Source organism: Artibeus jamaicensis, unplaced genomic scaffold, assembly GCF_021234435.1.
Source record: "Artibeus jamaicensis isolate MK-2021 breed Jamaican fruit bat unplaced genomic scaffold, CSHL_Jam_final contig_1686, whole genome shotgun sequence".
Classification (NCBI taxonomy): Eukaryota; Metazoa; Chordata; class Mammalia; order Chiroptera; family Phyllostomidae; genus Artibeus; species Artibeus jamaicensis.
This window is the reverse complement of record NW_026521327.1, coordinates 97,739-118,886: the sequence shown is the minus strand read 5'-3', so window position 1 is coordinate 118,886 and position 21,148 is coordinate 97,739. Positions and strand designations below refer to the sequence as shown.

General features: G+C 40.3%; 1 protein-coding gene across 2 annotated transcripts; it reads right to left on the bottom strand.

Annotated features, from left to right (window-relative positions):
* Nucleotides 1-851: 851 nt before the first annotated feature.
* RNF113A (ring finger protein 113A) lies at nt 852-21,144 on the bottom strand. Of its 2 annotated transcripts, none has more exons than XM_037159969.2 (3): nt 19,998-21,144; nt 19,808-19,876; nt 852-1,138 (listed from the first exon to the last, which is right to left on the bottom strand). In XM_037159969.2, the coding sequence occupies exons 1-2, from the start codon at nt 20,992-20,994 to the stop codon at nt 19,818-19,820; spliced, it is 1,056 nt and encodes a 351-aa protein (XP_037015864.2). In that variant the 5' UTR covers nt 20,995-21,144; the 3' UTR covers nt 852-1,138; nt 19,808-19,817. The 2 variants fall into 2 exon arrangements, with proteins under 2 accessions (XP_037015864.2, XP_037015865.2); XM_037159970.2 differs by having other exon boundaries at nt 852-1,127.
* Nucleotides 21,145-21,148: the final 4 nt, after the last annotated feature.

Sequence of the window (21,148 nt, the reverse complement as noted above, 5' to 3'; positions counted from 1 at the left end):
CAGTGTGAAGAAATTTAAAAAAAAGCTGAAAGACAAAAACTATAATGAGAAATCTGACCAGTAATGGCTTGGGACAGCCGCTGGGCTGACTGATCAAGTTAAAGATTGACCAAAGGTCATTGGTGAATCACCGACTTGCAGCTACAATTAGACCGATAGACCATAAAAATGTATGGTTAATAAGAATATGAAAGTTGGATTGTTTAAGCATGTATTATGTAAAGAAGTTATGTCTTTCCCTGAATGTTTAAAGAGGAATGGATAGTCTGGCTGGGGAACATTTCTGCTTCTCAGTATTGTAAAACTAAAGCTTATTGATTAAATCTTAATGGAAGCTTTGGATAAGAGTTCATTCATCTGGCACACAGCAGAGCTGTAGGGGACCTCACTGTAATGCAACATGGATCCAGCGGCAAAAACCTCTGGGAAACATTGGACTTTTTCTGTTGAACTCTCTGTAGTGTCAGGCTTGGTGGCCTACCCAGAAAACTAGAATGTTGCCCAAAGACTAATAACATCATGCCCCAAGGAAGGATGTTAATGAATGTACAGAGTGTGACACCTGCGTGATGTTATCTGTTAACTTACGAATGCACTGTTCTTTCTGTGGACTACAAGACTGCCCATCCTGTTCACCCCTTACAAAAGGGATCCTGTTCTGGGAGCGGGATGGGTTTTTCTCCAGCCGGCCACCAGTGTGAGTAGTTGCCTTGCCCATGTACGTTTCTCCTGTTAAAGCTCTTATGAATTTGAATAAGGCTATATGACAGTTCTTCAGAATCAATGCTGAATTCAGACTTTTGTGGCTGCCCCCCAAGAAGAGCCAAACACAAAAACACCGAGAATTGCAGTGGAGGAATTAGGGTAGCTTTATTGCAGGGCACCATGCAAGGAGAACTGGAAGCTATCACTTAAAAACATGGATCACCAATAGCTTACAACTGGGGTATTTAAAGACAAAAAATAATGAGTAAGCATGAATAAGGGGTTCAGGGTTGTGGGCTGTGTCAATTGGTCAGTTCTTGTGCAAGCTTCAGCAATTTTCTTAATCTCATTTTAGTTCTTGGTAGCATCCTGTCCAGGGTCTTCGTGACTGTGGCCAGGTGGTCTTTTCTGCTTACAGATTTCTGCAAGACATCTTGGGATTGTGAGTCAGTGACATTATCTTAAGAGCAAGACCAAAAGCAGAACTATATATCCCATGCTTAACAGGTTACATTCTTCTATTATCTTAAGCAAAGTATACTTTAATATATTGTTCCTGAAACTTGCTTTATATGCAGGCCTCAAGGCCCTAGGACATACCTATATTTCAATGCAACTAAGACTCTTAAAAGAGCTAATTTAATAATTTCAACTAAAAGCTTAATTCTAGTATACCTATACTATTATGATTTTCTGTCACTTTCAACAGTTCACAGTTACTTAGTTTTTGTTAGAAATTGAGGTTTTTAGGGGTTAAAAATCCAATATACGTAATTGAAGCTACTAGGAATAAATGAATCAACTAAGAATGCAAGAAAAGTAGGATGTGTTTTCAGTAATGGAAGATATAAAGTATAGAGAAACTGTTTTGAGGGAAATTATAAGGAAATAAGTTTGCCCTAAGATAAGTTGATTATTTCTGAATGGTTAAGAGACCAAGAGACAAATTACACAGGGCAAGAAAAGTTGTATAAGGTTTGCTGCATCCAGCGATATATTAAAAAGATCATGCACCATGATCAAGTGGGATCCATCCCAGGGATGCAAGGATGGTATAGTATTTGCAAATCAATAAACATAATACATCACATAAACAAAAGGAAAGACAAAAATCACTTGATCATATCAATAGATGCCAAAAAAGCACTTGATAAGGTACAGCACCCATTTATGATAAAAAAACACTCAGCAAAGTGGGAGTACAGGGAGCATTCCTCAACATAATAAAGGCCATATACAAGAAACCTACAGACAACATCATACTCAATGGGTAAAAACTAAAATCTTTCCCGCTAAGTACAGGAACAAGACAAGGATGTCCACTTTCACCACTTCTATTCAACACAGTATTGGAAGTCCTAGCCACAGCAATCAGACAAGAAAAAGAAATAAAAGGCATCCAAATTGGAAAGGAGGCAGCAAAACTATCATGGTTTGCAGATGACGTGATAGGGTACATAGGAAACCCTATAGACTTCACCAAAAAACTACTCGACCTAATAAGTGAATTTGGTAAAACGGTGGGATACAAAGTCAATACTCAGAAATCAAAGGCATTTTTGTATACCAAGAGTGAAATATCAGAATGAGAAATCGGAAAAAAAAAAAATCCCATTTGCTATACCAACAAGAAAAATAAAGAACCCAGGAATAAAACTAACGAAGGAGGTAAAAGACCTGCACTTAGAAAACGACACAACACTAAAGAAAGAAATTAAGGTAGACACAAGTAAATGGAGGCATATACCGTGTTTGTGGATTGGAAGAATTAACATCATCAAAATATCCATACTACCCGAAGCAACTTACAGATTCAATGCAATACCTATTAAAATACCGATCACATATTTCAGGGATATAGAACAAACATTTCAAAAATTTATATGGAACCAAAAATGACCCGGAATAGCTGCAGCAATTTTGAGGAAGAAGAGCAAAGTAGAAGGAATCACAATAACGGATATCAAACTATATTACAAAGCCACAGTAATCAAAACAGTCTGGTACTGGCATAAGAACAGATACATGGATCAATGGAACAGAGACCTCAGAAATAAACCCATATTAAGTCTCTATGGTCAAGAAATAAACCCAAACCAAGTCTCTATGGTCAATTAATATGTGACAAAGGGGACAGAAGCAAAAAATGGAGTAAAAATAGCCTCTTCAACAAATGGTGTTGGGAGAGCTGGACAAGCTACATGCAAAAAAATGAAACTTGACTACCAACTTACACCATATACAAAAATGAACTCAAGGTGGATAAAAGACTTAAATACAAGTCGTGACACCATTAAAGTCCTAGAGGAGAACATAGGTAGGAAAGTGTCAGATATCCCACGCAGCAACATTTTCACTGGTATGTCCCCTAGAGCAAGGAAAGGACATAAAGGAAAGAATAAACAAATGGGATCTCATCAAAATAAAAAGCTTCTGCACAGCTAAAGAAAACCACTTCTATGGTTTTCTTTGTGCAAAATGAAAAGGGAACCAACCATATGGGAAAATATATTTGCAAATGATACTTCAGACAAGGGTTTAATCTCCAAAATATATAAAGAACTTACATGAGTTCACTCCAGGAAGACAAACAACCAATTAAAAAATGGGCAAAGGACCTGAACAGACACTTCTCCAAGGAGGACATACAGAGAACCCAGAGACATGAAAAAATGCTCAGCATCACTAGCCATCAGAGAGATGCGAATTAAAACCACAATGAGATACCACTTCACACTGTTGAGAATGGTCATCATAAACAAATCAACAAACAACAAGTGCTGGGGAGGCTGTGGAGAAAAAGGAACCCCAGTACATTGTTGGTGGGAATGCAGACTGGTACAGCCACTGTTGAAAACAGTCTGGAATTTCCTCAGAAAACTAAAAATGGAACTGCCTTTTGACCTGGCAATTCCACTGCTGGGACCATACCTTAAGAATCCTGAAATAGCAATTCAAAAGAACATATGCACCCCAATGTTCACAGCAGCACAATTTACAATAGCCAGGTGCTAGAAGCAACCTAAGTGCCCATCGGTAAATAAGTGGATCAAAACAGCATGGTACATTTACACAATGGAATACTACGCAGCAGAAAGAAGGGAGCTCCTGTCCTTAGCGACAGAATGAATGGAACTGGAGAGTATTATGCTAAGTGAAATGAGCCAGGCAGTGAAAGACAAATACCGTATGATCTTACCTATAAGTGGAACTTAATCAACAAAACAAACAAGCAACTAAAATAGAACTGACACATTGAAAGAAAGAACAAACTGACAGTGATTAGAGGGGAGGCAGGAGGGGGAAAACGGGGGAAAGAAGAGGAAGGGCCTTCAAGGAACATGTATAAAGGACCCAGGGACAAAGCCAAAGGGAGGTGGGATTTGGGGTGGGAGGTGGGGGTGAGTGGGGCAGGGGAAGGTGATCGTGGGAAAATGCAGAACTGTACTTGAACAACAATAAAAATAAATAAAAATTACTTATTTATTTTTAAATAAAAAACATCTAAGATTCCTTAAGAAAAGCAGCCCTGGCCGGTGTAGCTCAGTGGACTGAGCGACGGCCTGCGAACCACACGATCGCGGTTTGATTCCCAGTCAGGGCACATGCCTGGGTTGCAGGCAGGTTCCCTGCAGGCCAGTTCCCAGCAGGGGACGCACAAAAAGGCAACCATACATTGATGTTTCTCTCCCTCTCTCCTTCCCCCCCTTCCCCTCTAAAGATAAAAAAAAAAAAAAAAAAAAGCAAGAGCTTGTGGTATGTGAACCAAGACTGCAGTCTCCCTCCTCCTTCCCAATTCAGTGAGATGGAAACTCCATTCCAGAGTGTAGCCAGAAATACAGGACCCCCTGCTCAATGCAGCTCCCGGTTGGGGGGTTATCTTCCCAGGAGGGGAAGCACATCAGCATTTCTCATTCTGCTTTCAGCTACCTGTGGCTGAGGCCAAGTTCCAGGATAGTTCAGGAGAGAGGTGGGTGTCCCTTCTTTCAACTAGCCCCCTCTTGTGGGACAGGGCCTGTATCTTGAGCATGGCGCAGCAGAAAATAATGGGGCCGGGATTCCCCTTGCCTGGCTGGTAAGATGGTTCCACAGTGGCAGAGGCAAGCTGGGACCTCCCCTGTCTCCCTTAATACTCAGGTCCTAACAAGGTGGCATTACTCAGAGAGAAGCAAGTCATTCTCCCCACCTCCTGGGGGAGAAGCAGTGCACAAAATAGATAGCTCCTGATCTCTTTCAAAGGAACTAAATTTGCGACACAGGGTGGTGATCAAGTTCAAAGAGATTGTCTAAAACAGTGGAAGTTGTGGTGAAAGGTAATTTGGAGGAAATTGTAGGTAGATTCCGTAGAGATATGGGCTGAATTGCAGGCCCAGTAATCTGCACGGGAGAACTGGGTAAAGAGACAGGTGGGAGAAACCTTCCAAGGCTAAGGACAAATTTTAAACACTGATCTAGGGAACTTCCTTCAAAAGAGTTCCAATATGATTGGATTAGATTCTAGAGCAATTTATGCCTGAGGGTATTCTTGAAAACAACAGAGCAATTATTCTACAATTGGTGAAATTTGACAAATAAGTGTGGTTAGGGAAAGAAACAAATCTGTTAAAACCACTGTTGAATCGGTGCGGTGGCACACCAAAGGCCGCACCCCTTGAGGACCAACGTCAGAAGCTTAACACTAGTGGATGGAGGCTGGAGAAGCAGGGCTAGAATTCAATAAAATAACCCAGCCAGTCACAAATAATAATAAGCCCTGAAGAGAGAGTGAAGGGGCCTGCAATGAGTCAGTTTAATATGCAGGGCTTGGCACAAACAAACCCCACCCCCCACTTTTTTACTAAATCTCTTATTACAAAATCATAAGCATGTAATTCTGTAACATAACAATATCACATGCAAGCACACCATATGCCATTCTAGGTGAAATGTACAAATTAAAACTATAAATGATCACACCCATATTATTAGCTACCAACCACACTCAAGCCGGCCTTACTTCTGCTGGACCCTGTATGACCTAAAATGTCTAGTTTCCAACAAAAATATTATGAGATATGAAAATAATCAGGAAAGTATAACCTGTACACTAGGGGGTGGCATAGAGAGGGAAGCAGGTAACAGAAACTGCCTCTGCCCAAATGATGGATTTAATGAAGACTTCAAAGTATCCATTATAAATACAGAGAATTAAAGGAAACCATGATTAAAGAAAAAAGAAAGGTATGATAACAATGTTGTATCAAACATAATATCAATAGGTTAAGATTTATATAAAGAACCAAATGAACATTTTGGAGTTGATAAATGCAGTAAATGAAATGAAAAGCATACTAGAGGGGCTTACTTTAGTGTGGTCGGGCTATCATAACAAGATACCACAGGCTGGTAGCTTAACAATAGATACTTATTTTCTCACAGTTCTAGAGGCTAGAATTCCAAATTCCAAGGTCAAGGTGTCTGCAGGTTTTGTTGCTTCTAAGGCCTCTTTCTTTGGCTTGTAGATGGCTGCCTTTTCACTATGGCCTCCCACTGTCATTCCTCAGTACACATGTACCCTTGGTGGGGTTTTTTGTGTGTGTCCAAATTTCCTCTTACAAGCACACCACTCAGACTGGATCAGGCGCACCTTAACTCAGCGTTTTAACTTACTCACGTCCTTAAAGGCCCTACCCAGATACGGTCCCATTCTGAGGTACTGGGAGTTCGGATTTCAACATATGACTTTTGGAAGGGATACAATTCAGCCTATATGGAGTTCAGTGGTAATTCTGAATCATCAGAATTAGTGAATTCAAAGAGAGATCCAAAGAATAAAGAGGAAAAAGAATGAAGAAAAATTAAGAGATGTTAGGAAAAATGTGGGATATAAGTGAACCAACATCCCTGTACTAGAAGTAACAAGGAGAGAAGAGGGAGAGAGAAAAAAATATATTTGAAGAAATAGGGCAGAAAACTATACTTGAACAATTAAAATAATAAAAAAAAAAGAAATAATAGCTGAAAACTCCCAATTTTCTGAAAAATATCTAGGAAGCTCAATGGACTCCAGTATAAATGCAAAAAAGTCTAGAAATAGACATATAATAAAAATGTTGAAATCCAGTTTCAAGGAGAAAATCTTGAAAGTAGCAAAAGAAAAGTCACTCATCACTTAAAGGGAACTCCAATAGGATTTAAAGCTATTTATCAGAAGAAATAGCAGCCAGAAGAAAATGGGATAATAAATTCAAAATACTTACAGAAAATAGTCAACCAAGAATCCTATATTGAGCAAGGCTATCTTTCAAAAATGAAGGTGAAATAAAGACATTACCTGGTAAATAAAAACTGAGAATTCATTCAAATAGTAAGGAAGTTCTTTAGGATGAAATCAAGTGACCCCAGAAATTAATTAGTATCCATACCCTCTCCCCCAAAAGAAAGTACAGGTAAAGGCAATAATGTAATTATTAAAAGAAATACAAATACATAATTCTTCTCTTCACTCATTTAAATAACTATAAAATAATACGAATATAATGCATTGTTGGGAAAGTGACATATAGAAATATATTATATATATGCCAATAAAGTCACAAAGGGTGTGGGTGGAGCAAAAATATATTGGGCTAAGGAAATGATTCCAGATGGTAGTTCAAATGTACCAGAACAAATATGGGATATCAGAAATGATAAATAAGGTTAATATAATGGATGGTATTAAGTATATACTTGCTATCCTTTCTTAGCTCTTTCAAAAGTCATTAAATTATATTAAGTAATATGACAATGTATTGTTAGGTTTGTAACATTTGTACGTGTAATATGTGTAAAAATGATATCGCAAAAGGGGGCAAGAGGGAATACAGGTGCCAAATTTTGCCATATATAATATGCACTTTTTTGCCCAAATTTTTGAAGGAAAAATAAGGATGTGCATTATACATGGTTAGTACTAATTCCATATCTATATAAATGTTTTTAATTCTTTTACTTATGCATTAAAAGTGTGACTCTAGAAAGCAATACCGATATCCATATGCAAACTAATACCCTGGAATATGATAATTGGTTTTGTTTATAAATATAAATAAATAAATAAATGAACTAAAAAATTAAAGCAAAAGTTTGGGCCAAAAATGTGAGTGTGGCCCTGGCTGGTGTAGCTCAGTGGATTGAGCACGGGCCTGCGAACCAGACAATCACGGTTCGATTCCCAGTCAGGGCACATGCCTGGGTTGCAGGCCAGTTCCCTGCAGGCCAATTCCCAGCAGGGGATGCACGAAAAGCAACCATACATTGATGTTTCTCTCCCTCTCTCCTTCCCTTTCCCTGTAAAAGATAAATAAAAAAATAAAAAAATAAAAAAAAAATGTGAGTGTGCATTATATATGGCAAAATGTTATTTAGGGATAATGTTTCATATCCCAATAGAGTTAAATTAGTATAAATCTGAAACTGATTCTGATATATTAAGACACATATGGTAAGCCCTGGAGCTGCCATTAGGGAAATAACTATAAAAATGTGGAAAAAAATAAGTTAAAATGCTAAATTAGAAAAATATTCACTTAATGAAAAAGAAAGCAGCAAAGGTGGAATTGAGGAACATAAATGAAGTGAGACATATATAAAAATATGTATATATGTATAAATACACACACACACACACACACATATATATAAATGGCAGATGTATCTCCAACTGTATCAATAGTAACATTACATGTGAATGGGTTAAACAACTCAATCAACAGAGATTGTCAGACTGGATTAAAATACAAGATCCAAGTATATGCTGATATATTATCTATAGGAAACATACCAGATTCAAAGATATAAACAGATTGAAAGTAAAAGGATAGGAAAAGATTTATCATGGAAACAGTAATGACAAGAAAGCTGAAGTGGCTATACTGATATCAGACATAATAGACTTTAAAATGAAAAAATGTTACTAGAAATAAAGGACATTCTATACCGATAAAAGGGTCAATCTAACAGGAGGATATGAAAGTTATATATAAGTTATAGATTATATGTGTGTGTGGCTATATATATAAGAGAACACCAATATTCATTCAAGGAAAAACGGACGGAAATTAAGGAGAAATGAAGGAGAAATGAAGGGATAAACACACAATTCAACAATAGTTTTTTGAGGCTTCAATATTCTACTTTCAGTAGTGAGTAGAACAATTAAGCAGAAGATTAAGGAAACAGAAAAGCTGAGCAAACTATAAACCAACTAGACCTAAGAGATACATTCCACCCATAGAACATTCTACCCAACAGTAGAGTGTATATTCTACTCAACTGTACATGGAACCTCCTCTAGGATGGACCAAATTGTAGGCCACAAAACAAGCCTTAATAAGTTTAGAAGAAATGAAAAAATAGAAAGTATGTTCTCTAGCCACAACAGATTGAAATTAGAAAGAAATAATATGCGAAAAACTGGAAAATTTAGAAATACATGGAAATTAACAACTATAAAATGACTCAAAGAAGAAATCAAATGAAAAATTAGAAAATATTTTTAACATCAAAACTATGACTAATATATAGAACAACCATCTCTCAGAATAATCAGAAATCAAGTTGAATGGAAGTCCAGCAACTACAGAATTGCAGAAACCACATACATTTATCCAGGCTGGCTGGAGGGGCACAGATGTGGAATGGGCTGGTCCCCACATTCCACAATAAAAAATTCCTCCTGGATAAAAACTTCAGGAGGGCCCTGGATGGTGTGGCTCAGTGGATGGACTGCTGGCCTATGAACTGAAGGATCACTGGTTCAATTCCCAGTCAGGACACATGCCTGGGTTGGGGTTTGCAGGCCAAGTCCCCAGTAGGTGGTGTGGGAGAGGCAACCACACACTGATGTTTCTCTCCCTTTCTTTCTCCTTCCCCCCCAAAATGAATAAATAGATAAATAAATAAATCTTTAATTTGGGAGTGAGTTGTCCTAGACCCACACCAGGCCATGCCCCCAGGGTTTCATGCCAGGAAGTTAAGTCCTCATAACTCCTGGATGCAAAAACCAGTGGGGACTTGTTGGTGGAAGAAACTTCTGGAGTCCTAAGCAGTTCCCCTTAAGGAACCCACACACGGACTTAATCAGACTCACTCTCTCTGAGCTCCAGCACCAGGGTAACAAGCAGCTCAAAAGGCACCAGCGGCATACAGGGAGGAACTAAAGTATCTGGCATCAAGGCAGGAGATGGGGGACAGCTTTCTCTAAGACAGAAAGGCAGGCAGAGGCCACTGTCCCTCTTCTGAGCCCTCTACCCAGAGCCACACAGTGCCATATCTGAGAGTCCATCAAACTGGCTAACAGTTTGTCCCACCTTGGAGATCCCCTGAGATTCTGTCTCACCCACTTATGGGCCCGTTCAAACTGTTAACCTTGAATTTTCCATATGAATAGCTGATCTTGGCTCATGCTTCTCAACTTCCTAAATCCTATGAAATAAGCAACAGCTGTCCTCTGAAAGTCCCCAGCTCCCACACCTCTTGTTAAACGGTCCCAGGTCTGGCGCTAGTAGCAACCAGCCTAGATTCACAGCTTGGCTTTGCGTGAGAATCTCCAAGCCCAGCACAAGCAGCAGCCATCTCGGATTGCTTTATAATGCAGGCAGGGTGGCCTGGGCAGAACACAAGTGAGGGCTGACCTTGGCTTGTACCCAGGGAAACCCCATAGCCTGCCCACCCACTGGACAGCTACAGACCATGTCGGAGCACCACTACCCTGCCCCTGCACAGCTGATCCTCCATGAAGGGTGGAGGTTAGTGATCAGTGGTCACAGCCAGGCCTTGCAGCTGACTGCCCTGGGTAAATTCCTCCCACTGACCTGCCAACAACAATCAAGACTGAATTACAAGAGGAGGGTGTACTCAGCCCACATGAATGGCACACTTTGAGTACCCAGCTTGGGTGATAGGGGAGGCTGTGCCACTGGACCCTACAGGACACCTACTATATTAGGCCACACTACCAAGACAGGGAGTCATAGCAGCTCTACCTAATACACAGAAACACAGGGAGGCTGTCAAAATGAGGAGACAAAGAAGCGTGGCCCAAATGAAAGAACAGATCAAAACTCCAGAAAGAGAGAACTAAATGAAATGCAGATAAGCAATCTATCAGATGCAGAGTTCAAAACACTGGTCATAAGGATGCTCAAGGAAATTAGTGAGGACCTCAGAAGCATAAGAAAGAGCCAGTCAGAAACGAAGGATATACTCACTGAAATAAAGAACAATTTATAGAGATACAACAGTAGAGAGGATGAAGCTGAGAATCAAATCAATGATTTGGAACACAAGGAAGCAAAAAAACCCAGCCAATTAGAACAACAAGAAGAAAAAAGAATTAAAAAAACAACAACCAAAAATGAGGACAGTGTAAGCAGCCTCTGGGACAACTCCAAGCATTCCAACATTCACATCATAGGGGTGCCAGGAAAAGAGAAGGAGCAAGAAAGTGTAAGTCTATTTGAAAAAATAATGAAAGAAAATTTCCCTAATTTGGTGAAGGAAATAGACATGCAAGTCCAGGAAACACAGAGAATCCCAAACAGGATGGAATGCTAAGAGGCCCACTCCAAGACACATCATAATTAAAATGCCAAATGCTAAAAATAAAGAGAGAAGCTTAAAAGCAGTGAGGAAAAAGCAGTTTGCTACCTACAGGGGAGTTCCCATAAGACTATTAGCTGATTTCTCAAAAGAAACTTTAAAGGCTAGAAGAGATTAGCAAGAAATACTAAAAGTCACGAAAAGTAGGGACCTACAGCCAAGACTGCTCTACCCAGCAAAGCTACCATTTAGAATTGAAGGGCAGATACAGAGCTTCCCAGACAAGGTAAAACTAAAAGAGTTCATCATCACCAAATCATTATCATATGAAATGTTCAAGGAGCTTATTTAAGAAAAAGAAGATCAAAACTATGGACAATACTATGGCAATAAACACATACCTATCAACAACTGAATCTAAAAAAACAAACTAAGCAATCAAGAACAGAGACAGAATCATGGATATGGAGAGCATCTTGATGGTTGCCAGATGGGAGGAGGGCTGGAGGGAATAGGTGAAGAGGTAAGGGGATTGATTAGGAAGTACAATAGGTAGTTACAGAATAGCAATGGGAATGTAAGTACAGTAGAGAAAATGGAGTAGCGAAAGGACTTTTCTATACATGACCAATGGACATGAACAATGGTGGGGGGACTGCCTGAGGGAGTGGAGGGTGCTGCGTGGAGGAGGCAAAGGGGGAATAATCGAGAACTATAATAGTATAATCAATAAAATAATAAAGGTATTCATAGACAAAAAAGATGAAAATAAATGGAAAAGCATCATGTTTATCAATTGAAAAGTTAATCTAAACATTATTTGTGGTAAGATGGTACTGCTACCTAAATTGATCTACAGATACAATGCAATCTCTATCAGAACTCAAGCTGGAAAAAAAAAATCCCAGTTCATTTATTTGTAGAAATTGATAAGGTGATTCAAACATTCATAAGAAATTGGCCCTGTCCACTGTGACTCAGTGGGTTGGGCATCATCCTGCAAAGTGAGGGATCGCTGGTTGAAAAATGTGTAATAAATATTCATAGCATCATTATTCCTAATAGCCAAAATGTGGAAACAAACAACTGAATTGTCCATCAAATGATGGATAAACAAAATGTAGTATATACATACAATGGAATATTACTTAGCCATATTAAGAAATGTACTGATACATGCTACAACATGAATGAAACTTGAAAATATGCTAAGTGAAAGCAGGCAGGCACATAAGGCCACACATTATGATTGATATTTGCCCGAAGAGGCAAACGTATGGACAGAAAGGAGAATAGTGGTTCCCTGTGGGGGTGGGGGCAAAGGGGAATGATGGACAGTGATTCCTGATGGGGGTGGGTTTCTTTCACAGGTGTTTAATGTGTTCTTCAATTAGATGGTGATGCTTGCATAACCTTGTGAATATACTAAAAGCCACTCAAGTGTATACTTTAAAATGGTGAATGAGATATGGTATTTATATGATATGTGATTTACGTCAATGAAAGTGTTACAAAAGAGGGTAAATGGGAGATGAGAAAGGCAAGCTATTAAGGAGACATCATCCTTGCTTTGGTGAGGGGGAAGGAGTGATAAATCACTGAAGAGGAAGACTGGGTCAACAAAGAAACAAGCAAGGCAATGATTACCATAAAAGTCAGTAAGTGGTTACCTGGAAAATGATATATGAGGGACTTCTTGAGTGTCGTCAGTTTTGTATTTTTAATGGTACAACCAAATACTATATTATTCCACAGTTATAAAATGCTTTGTAAATACTTTCCCTTATATTTGTTAGGATGTACACTTTCTGATCACATTTTAAATTGGATACTAAGGCGGAATTAAGTTTAAGCTAAATGAAGTAATATTTCTTTAAATTTGTATATATGGATGCTTCTAACTTGTCCTGACACTTTACTTTTGCATTTCCCCTTTCTTGTGCTTCAGTCCCTGTTGTAATCTGGAATACAAAGAGAACTCCCAGGAAGAAAATAGTATTCTTTTTGGCCGCCTTGTCTTTATCCTTTAGCCATCTTGAACTGCTCTGAGTTCAGAGCTGAAACCAGTCTCTCACTTCAGGTTCTTGGTATATATTGGGTTGGCCAAAAAGTCTGTTTAGTTTTTTTCCATAAAATAAAAGACACATTTTTCATTTTCACCAACAACTTTATTGATTTGGATATTTTAAAAAATTTTTATTTATCTTTAGAAGGGAAGGGAAGGAGAGAAGGAAATATCAATGTATGGTTGCTTCTGGTGCATCCCCTGCTGGGAACTGGCCTGCAGGGAACCGGCCTGCAACCCAGGCATGTGCCCTGACGAGGAATCAAACTGCGATCTTTTGGTTCGCAGGCCCATGCTCAATCCACTGAGCTACACCAGCCAGGGCTGATTTGGATATTTTGAGTATGTTGGCATTCTCCCACTACTGGCTCCTAGTGGGTAGAGGCCAGGGGTGCTGCTAAACGCCTTCTAATGAATGCATAAGACAGCCCCGCAGCAAAGAATTGTTTGGCCAAAATGTTGATAGTACCAAGAAACTTCAAAAACCACTTTTGACACGTCCCATCAGTCACAGCGCCTTCTCCATACACTGCACAAATCTTCTTGTGTGTTTCAGTTGCATTTTTTACTTTACTTTTTTTTTTAGTTTTTATTTTTATTTTTAGAGAGAGGGGCAGGGAGGGAGAAGGGGGGGAGAGAAACATCAATGTGTGGTTGCCTTTCACATACCCCCCACTGGAGACCTGGCCCGCAACTCAGGCACATGCCCTGATTGGGAATTGAACCAGGAACCATCCGGTTCATAGGCTGGCGCTTAATCCGAGCTACACCAGCCAGGGCTATTTTTACCTTTCTTGTAATAATAAAGCGTAATACATTGAAAATGTTCATATTTTCTTTCAACTTCAATATTAAAATGGCTGCACAAAAATTCACCAATTTTAGTAAATTTTAAAAACTCTATTATTTTATTTATTTATTTTTAGAGAGAGGGGATGGGAGGGAGAAAGAGAGGTAGAGAAACATCAATGTGCAATTGCCTCTCGACCACCCCCAACTGCGTACCTGGTCTGAAACCTAGGCATGTGCCATGGCTGGGAATCGAACCCTTTTGGTTTGCAGGCTGGCACTCACTCCACTGAGCCACAGCAGCTGGGGCATAATTTTTTTAAAAGATTTTATTTATTTATCTTTAGAGGGGAAGGAGAGAGGGAGAGAAACATCAATGTATGGTTGCCTCTAGTGCTTCCCCTGCTGGGAACTGGCCTGCAACCCAGGCATGTGCCCTGAATGGGAATCCAACCGCAATCCTCTGGATCGCAGGCCTGTGCTCAACCCACTGAGCTACACCAGCCAGGTATGTTTTTTTTTAATGTACTTATATGACAGCTGTCACAATATAATCTAACAAAATTGTTTCAGATGAAGTTAAAGACAACTAAGCACTATTAGAGCCATTGTAAGGAAAAAATTAAATGAACTTTTTGGCCAACCCAATACTTAACTCCCTGCCTGGGATATTCTCTCTTCTACTAGGGTCATTTCTGAGGGGAGACTCCTCTGACCTCAGACTAGGAGGTCTGAGCTCCCTCAGAGTCCAGCCACAATCTCATCTCTGTTGGTGTGTTTTTTTCTCAAAGTAAATTAAAAAGCAATTGAAGAACAATTATTTCATTTCCAACAATGAAGAAGTTATGGTATTTGACTAACAGTGATAAAAAGAGGTCTGATTTCAAACAAGAAAGAAAAGCTAAGAGTTCTTGTAATAAATTAAAAAAGCACATTCTTGAGAAGAATCAGTCCTGAATTGTTAGCCCCCGGACTGGTCCAAAATTGTAATCTTGTAAATGACTGTTCCGACTTTAAAAAAAAAATGTAACCGTAAACTTGTAAACATGAAAAACACCTTGAGTACACCATTGATTTATGCACTTTTGTGGAGTTATTATCCCTTTATGAATATGCTGAATGCTATGGATCCTGAGAACAATGTTCATTTGCATATAGTTTGTATGTTCTCTGAAGATTCACAGACAGCTGTTAAAAAACATGTGGAATAGTAGAGTTTCTCCTTTTCTCTCAGCTCCATAAGACTAACTTCTTTTTTTTTTTTAAGATTTTATTTATTCATCTTTAGAAGGGAAGGGAAGGAGAGAGGGAGAGAAACATCAATGTATGGTTGCCTTTTGTGTGTCCCCTGCTGGGAACTGGCCTGCAGGGAACCGGCCTGCAACCCAGGCATGTGCCCTGACTGGGAATCGAACCACGATTGTCTGGTTCGCAGGCCCGCGCTCAATCCACTGAGCTACACCAGCCAGGGCGACTAACTTCTTGATACATGCTTTTAATACCATCCCACCTCAATTCTAGCTACCTTTTAGAATTTAGGCATCAGCAGCATTCCTTCCCTTTATCTTGTTTTCTCCTGGACCCTTTCTCTCAGCTTACATAATATATAAAAACAATTCAATGTTATCTTTTTCTTTTCCCCCCAGAAATATAACTTCATCATTCAAACATAGTGTAAAAAATCTCAAAGAAATTCAAGACAGAAAAGTCCAAAGAGAAAAGTAACCAATTCCCTAGACTTACACCATTAAAAGTAAGCAATGTTCCAGAAACCTCCTCAAGGAGGACACACAGAGGACCCAGAGACATATGAAAAGATGCTCGGCATCACTAGCCATCAGAGAGATACAAATTAAAACCACAATGAGATACCACTTCACATCAGTGAGAATGGCCATCATAAATAAATCAAAAATAAAACTCCAAAAGTATTGGAGAGAATGTAGAGAAAAGGGAATCCTAGTTGGTGGGAATGAAGACTGGTGCAGCCACTGTGGAAAACAGTATGGAGGTTCCTCAAAAAATTAAAAATGGAATTGCCAATTGACCCAGCAATTCCACTGCTGGGAATATACCCTAAGAATCCTGAAACACAAATTCAAAAGAACGTATGCACCCCAATGCTCATAACAGCACAATTTACAATAGCCAAGTGCTGGAAACAGCCTAAGTGCTCATCAATGAATGAGTGGATCAAAAAACTGTGGTTCATTTAAACAATGCAATACTACCCAGCAGAAAGGGTAGGACCCTTTGCAACAGGATGCAACATGCATGGAACTGAAGAGCATTATTGCTAAGTGAAATAAGCCAGGCAGTGAAAGACAAATACCATATGATCTCACCAGTAACAGGAACCTAATCAACAAAACAAACGAACATGCAAAATAGAACCAGATACCTGGAAATAAAAAACAAACTGGCAGTGATCAGAGGGGAGGGGAATAACGGAAATAAAGGGAAGAGGCAAGTCAAGGAACATGAATAGAGGACTCATCGGCATGGAAAATGGGGTGGGGATTGACTGTAGGGAGGGTGGGAAGCAGGGGAGAGCAACCGGGAAAAAGGTGGGACAACTGTAACTGCACATCAATAATAATAAACAAATAAGCAATGTTCCCATTTGATGATTACCTTAGACATTTTTCCATTGACTGTATATCTTTCCATAAAGCTTTATTCTGCTTCTGAATAACTTTTTTAGTATAAATTCTCAGGAATATTTTAAAATTTGAACCATTTTGATGATTAATTTGCTACTCATTACCATATTTCTTTCTGTGAGACTTTTTTTTTTTAAGGTAAAGGGAGGAAGAAAGAGAGGGGGAAAGAAAATCAATGTGTGGTTGCCTCTCACACGCCCCCTACTGGGACCTGGCCTGCAACCCAGGCTTGTGCCCTGACTGGGAATCAACTGGCGATCCTTTATTTCACAGGCTATCATTCAATCCACTGAGCCACACCAGCCAGGGCTCCATGAGAGTTTTTAAGAACACTCTTCCTTTGCCATCCATAGGCAGTATGGGCTTCCATTTCTTGTTGGGCTCTGTCTTTTTGTTTCATACCTTAAATGCTCTTTCCTGTGTGATGCTTCCTTAAGCCTTTTCCCAGTAGGCCTCTTAAGTATCTTACGTATACCCACTATACGTTTTACACTGTGTTATGGAATGTTTCATATTAATACACTGAGAAGAGTACGGCATCTCTACTATGGTGTTCCCTTTAAAAATGAAAAACCTGACTTTAATCATAAGGAAACATCAGACAAAGCAAAACTGGGAGGTAGCTACAAAATAACTGGCCAGCACTCTCCAGATGTGTCAGGGACATGAATGACAAAGACTGAGAGTTCTACTGCAATGTGTGACCCTGGATGGCACTGAGGTGCAGAAAGAGGACATTAGTAGAGCAACTGAAGAAATTTGAATAAGGCCTGTAATTTAGTTAATAGTGTGTACCACTGTTAATATTGTGATTTTACTAATCGTAGCAGTTATGTGGGTATAAGAAATCTGTGTTTTTCCAAATGTATAATTTCAATGCAATACCAATAAAAATTCCAGCATATTTTTGAAGAGGTTGACATGATGAATCTAATTTTTTAAAAATTTACTGATTTGAGAGAGAGAGAAGAAAGGAGGGAGGGACAGGGAGAGGGAGGGGAGCGAGAGAGAGAAAGAAAGAAACATCGGGCCCTGGCTGGTATAGCTCAGTGGATTGAGTGCGGGCCTGCAAACCACACGATCGCAGTTCGATTCCCAGTCAAGACACATGTCTGGGTTGCAGGCCAGTCCCCTGCAGGCCAGTTCCCAGCAGGGGACACACAAAAGGCAACCAAACATTGATGTTTCTCTCCCTCTCTCCTTCCCTTCCCCTCTAAAGAAATAAAAAATAAAATCTTAAAAAAAATCCTTTAAAAAAAAAAAGAAACATCGGTTTGTTGTTCCTCTTATTGATGCATTCATTGGTAGATTTCTGTATATACTCTGACTAGGTATTGAACCAGCAACCTGGGCATATGCGGATGATACTCTAACCAACTGAGCCATCCAGCCAGGGCCTAAAACCTTTATGGAAATCCAAGTAAACAAGCATAAACAAAAAAAAAAGTGTTTTACCATGTATCAAGTGAGTTTGTAATTCTCAACTCCGACAACATTGGGATTGGGATTATCCAGGTCAACCCAGTGCACTTGTTTCCCTTGTACTCATCACACCTGTGACTGTTGAATGTCTAGCTCCACGAGTACAGGGCTGTGTCCACTTTATTTGCTAATATCCCCTATGCCAAGCACAGTGCCTGACACAGAATAACTCCTCAAATATCTTTAAATGGACTCATGATGTAAATAAAAAAAATAACAACGCTAACCTGCAATTTATTCTTGCATATCTTTCCTGGCTGGGATTAGTCCAAATTCTAGCCACATCAATAAAAATTTACTAATCATTTGGCCTAACTGGCCTCCCTACCTCTTGTCATCCATCTCCCTGCAATCCATCTGATAGCCTGCAACCACAACATTTTTAAAAAGATTTTATTTATTTATCTTTAGAGGGGAAGGGAAGGAGAGAGGGAGAGAAATATCAATGTACGGTTGCCTCTCATGCGTCCCCTGCTGGGAACTGGCCTGCAACCCAGGCATGTGCCCAGACTGGGAATCGAACTGCGATACACAACATTTTTATAAAGTCCAATTGTGTTCCTTTCCCCAATCTCTGCTATTTCCCCATTACCTACAGAATATACTCAAGCTCCTCAGCTTGGATTTAAGGCTTTGGCCCCACGCTCCCTTTTGAAACCTTTCTGGTTTATTAGGGCTTATTATATGCCAAGCACTAGGCTAGTCACAGGAGTTCACAAATTAGTTGGGAATATAGATATACAGTAGTGCGTGACCAACTATATTACAGGGTTTGTGAAGACACAGTTTCAGACAACGCATTACAAATACAGTGGTACCTCGGTACTTGTCCTTAATTTGTTCCAGAATTCATGAGTACCAAAACCCACGAGTACTGAATGTTGAAGCATTTTCTCTTGTGGGGCGGTGGCGTGACTCATACAAGTTCTAGCAGATGTGCTGAGTCCCAAGCAAGCGCCCAGTGCTAAAACATTTTTTTTCTCACCAAAATGTGAGGAGTACAGGGTTTGATGAGTTCTGAATCAGACAAGTACCAAGGTATGACTATTAGGCTTTTGCCCTCTGCATGTTCACAAGTTCAGTCTAGGGCTGCAATGTCCAATAGGGTGGTTCCAGCCACATTTCAAGTGCTTAACAGCACATAAAGCCAATACCATATTGGACAGCATAGCAAAGATCATTTCAATCATCCATGGAAGGAGGGAGGTTACTGTAGGTGCTTAAAAAGAAAGAAAGGGCCATTTTTCCATAAATGCATTCTGTGGTGCTAGCCACCTGTCCCCAGCAAACACATCTTGGCTGGGGTATATAGCACAGGCTCCCAATAAAGATAATGAATAAAATAAACCATTAAGTGATACAGAGATGTAATATAATAAATAGGTTCAGTTCTTCCTTTCACCATACCTTAGGTCAGAAATTTTAAGCAAATTCTAGCTCTTTTCCCAAACTGCTCCTATTCTTGTAATTTATTACAGAGTACTGAGAAGTTACACACAGACAGCATTTTATACTAGGTAAAAATACAGATTATACCTACCTTGATGCTTTCACAAGCCATCTATCCAGGAACCTACTTCACCACTTGCCTTTTCCTCTGTCACTTTCCCTAGAAAGGAAGGACACAAAGTAAGATTTCCAAAATATTTATTTTGATATTGGAGAATAATGGGAAAACTAAGTAATGGGAACTGGACCCTCATTGGGGCCTTTTGGAAAATCATAAGTACCATCCTCTTCTGCAGCATGATGCTTATCCAGTTTAGCAATCAATTCTTTCGCTGGGTTGAACACGCCATTGGTCTGCTGGTCACAGACGTAGCAGCGCGGGGTGGTGCGGAAATGCTGCAGTGCACAGCTCTCGCAGAAATAGTGCTTGCACTTGGTGACAACTGGGTTTTGGAAGGTCTGGCGACAGATGAAACACTTGAATGGTATTTCCTCATCATCGCTTCCCACTTCATAGCTTTCGTCCTCATTGACACCATAGCGACCCTCATCAAGCTCACGTTCGATCTGCCACCCATGTTTGTAATCTGATCGGTCATGGAGGAATTTGCAGCTGTCTCCGAAGCCGCAAAAGCCTGTCTCCTTGTAGTCCTTACAAATGTCCGGCTGGTAATCCCAGCGCACGGTGGCACGTAGATGTTCAGGAGCTCGGATGGGGCCCTTCCGCACCATTCCGGAGGAAGCATTGCCCATTGATGTATCTTTGGGCTTCATGTATTTCTGATAGTTATTGATTCCTCGATAGATCTTGTCATCTTCCTTGCCCCTCAGCTCCTCCTGGATTTTTTGGCTGCGCTCAAAGATGGCTTGTGCGTCACGCTCCTTTTCTGTGTCTAGCTCATAGACAGCAGTCGCCCCCATATCCTCTGGCCCCACGGGTTTCGCCGAACGGGTGGACTTGTAGAACACACGGAGAGCCTCAGGCTTGTTCCCCTTACCCTCCTCCTCCTCCTCCTCCTCGCTACTCAAGTCGCAGTAGAGCACCTTCTGTTTACCACTGCCACGGGTCTTCTGTATCATGGGATTGTGGGTCGCCCGCTTCTTTTCCCGGCGAACCACAGTGCTGCCTTCGTCACTGCTGCTGTTGCTGCTGTCTCCCGGCTCTTGGTCGCAGATCGGGCGCTTCCTGCGGCCTGCAGGCCCCTTTCGCCCAGGCTTTTTGAACAGGAAGGTGCATACCTGGTCTGTCGCCTTTCCCGGAGAAAGTTGCTCTGCCATTTTCAAGTCCTAAGCTCCGAAACGGCAACGGGGTTCTGAGTGGTGTGAGGGTTGCTTCACGTTACCGCACACCCGGCTCTCCGCTGAAAATGGGAGCAAAATGCGCTGCAGAAAAACTGCGGAGCACTGAGATGAGACAATACGTCACCGTAGA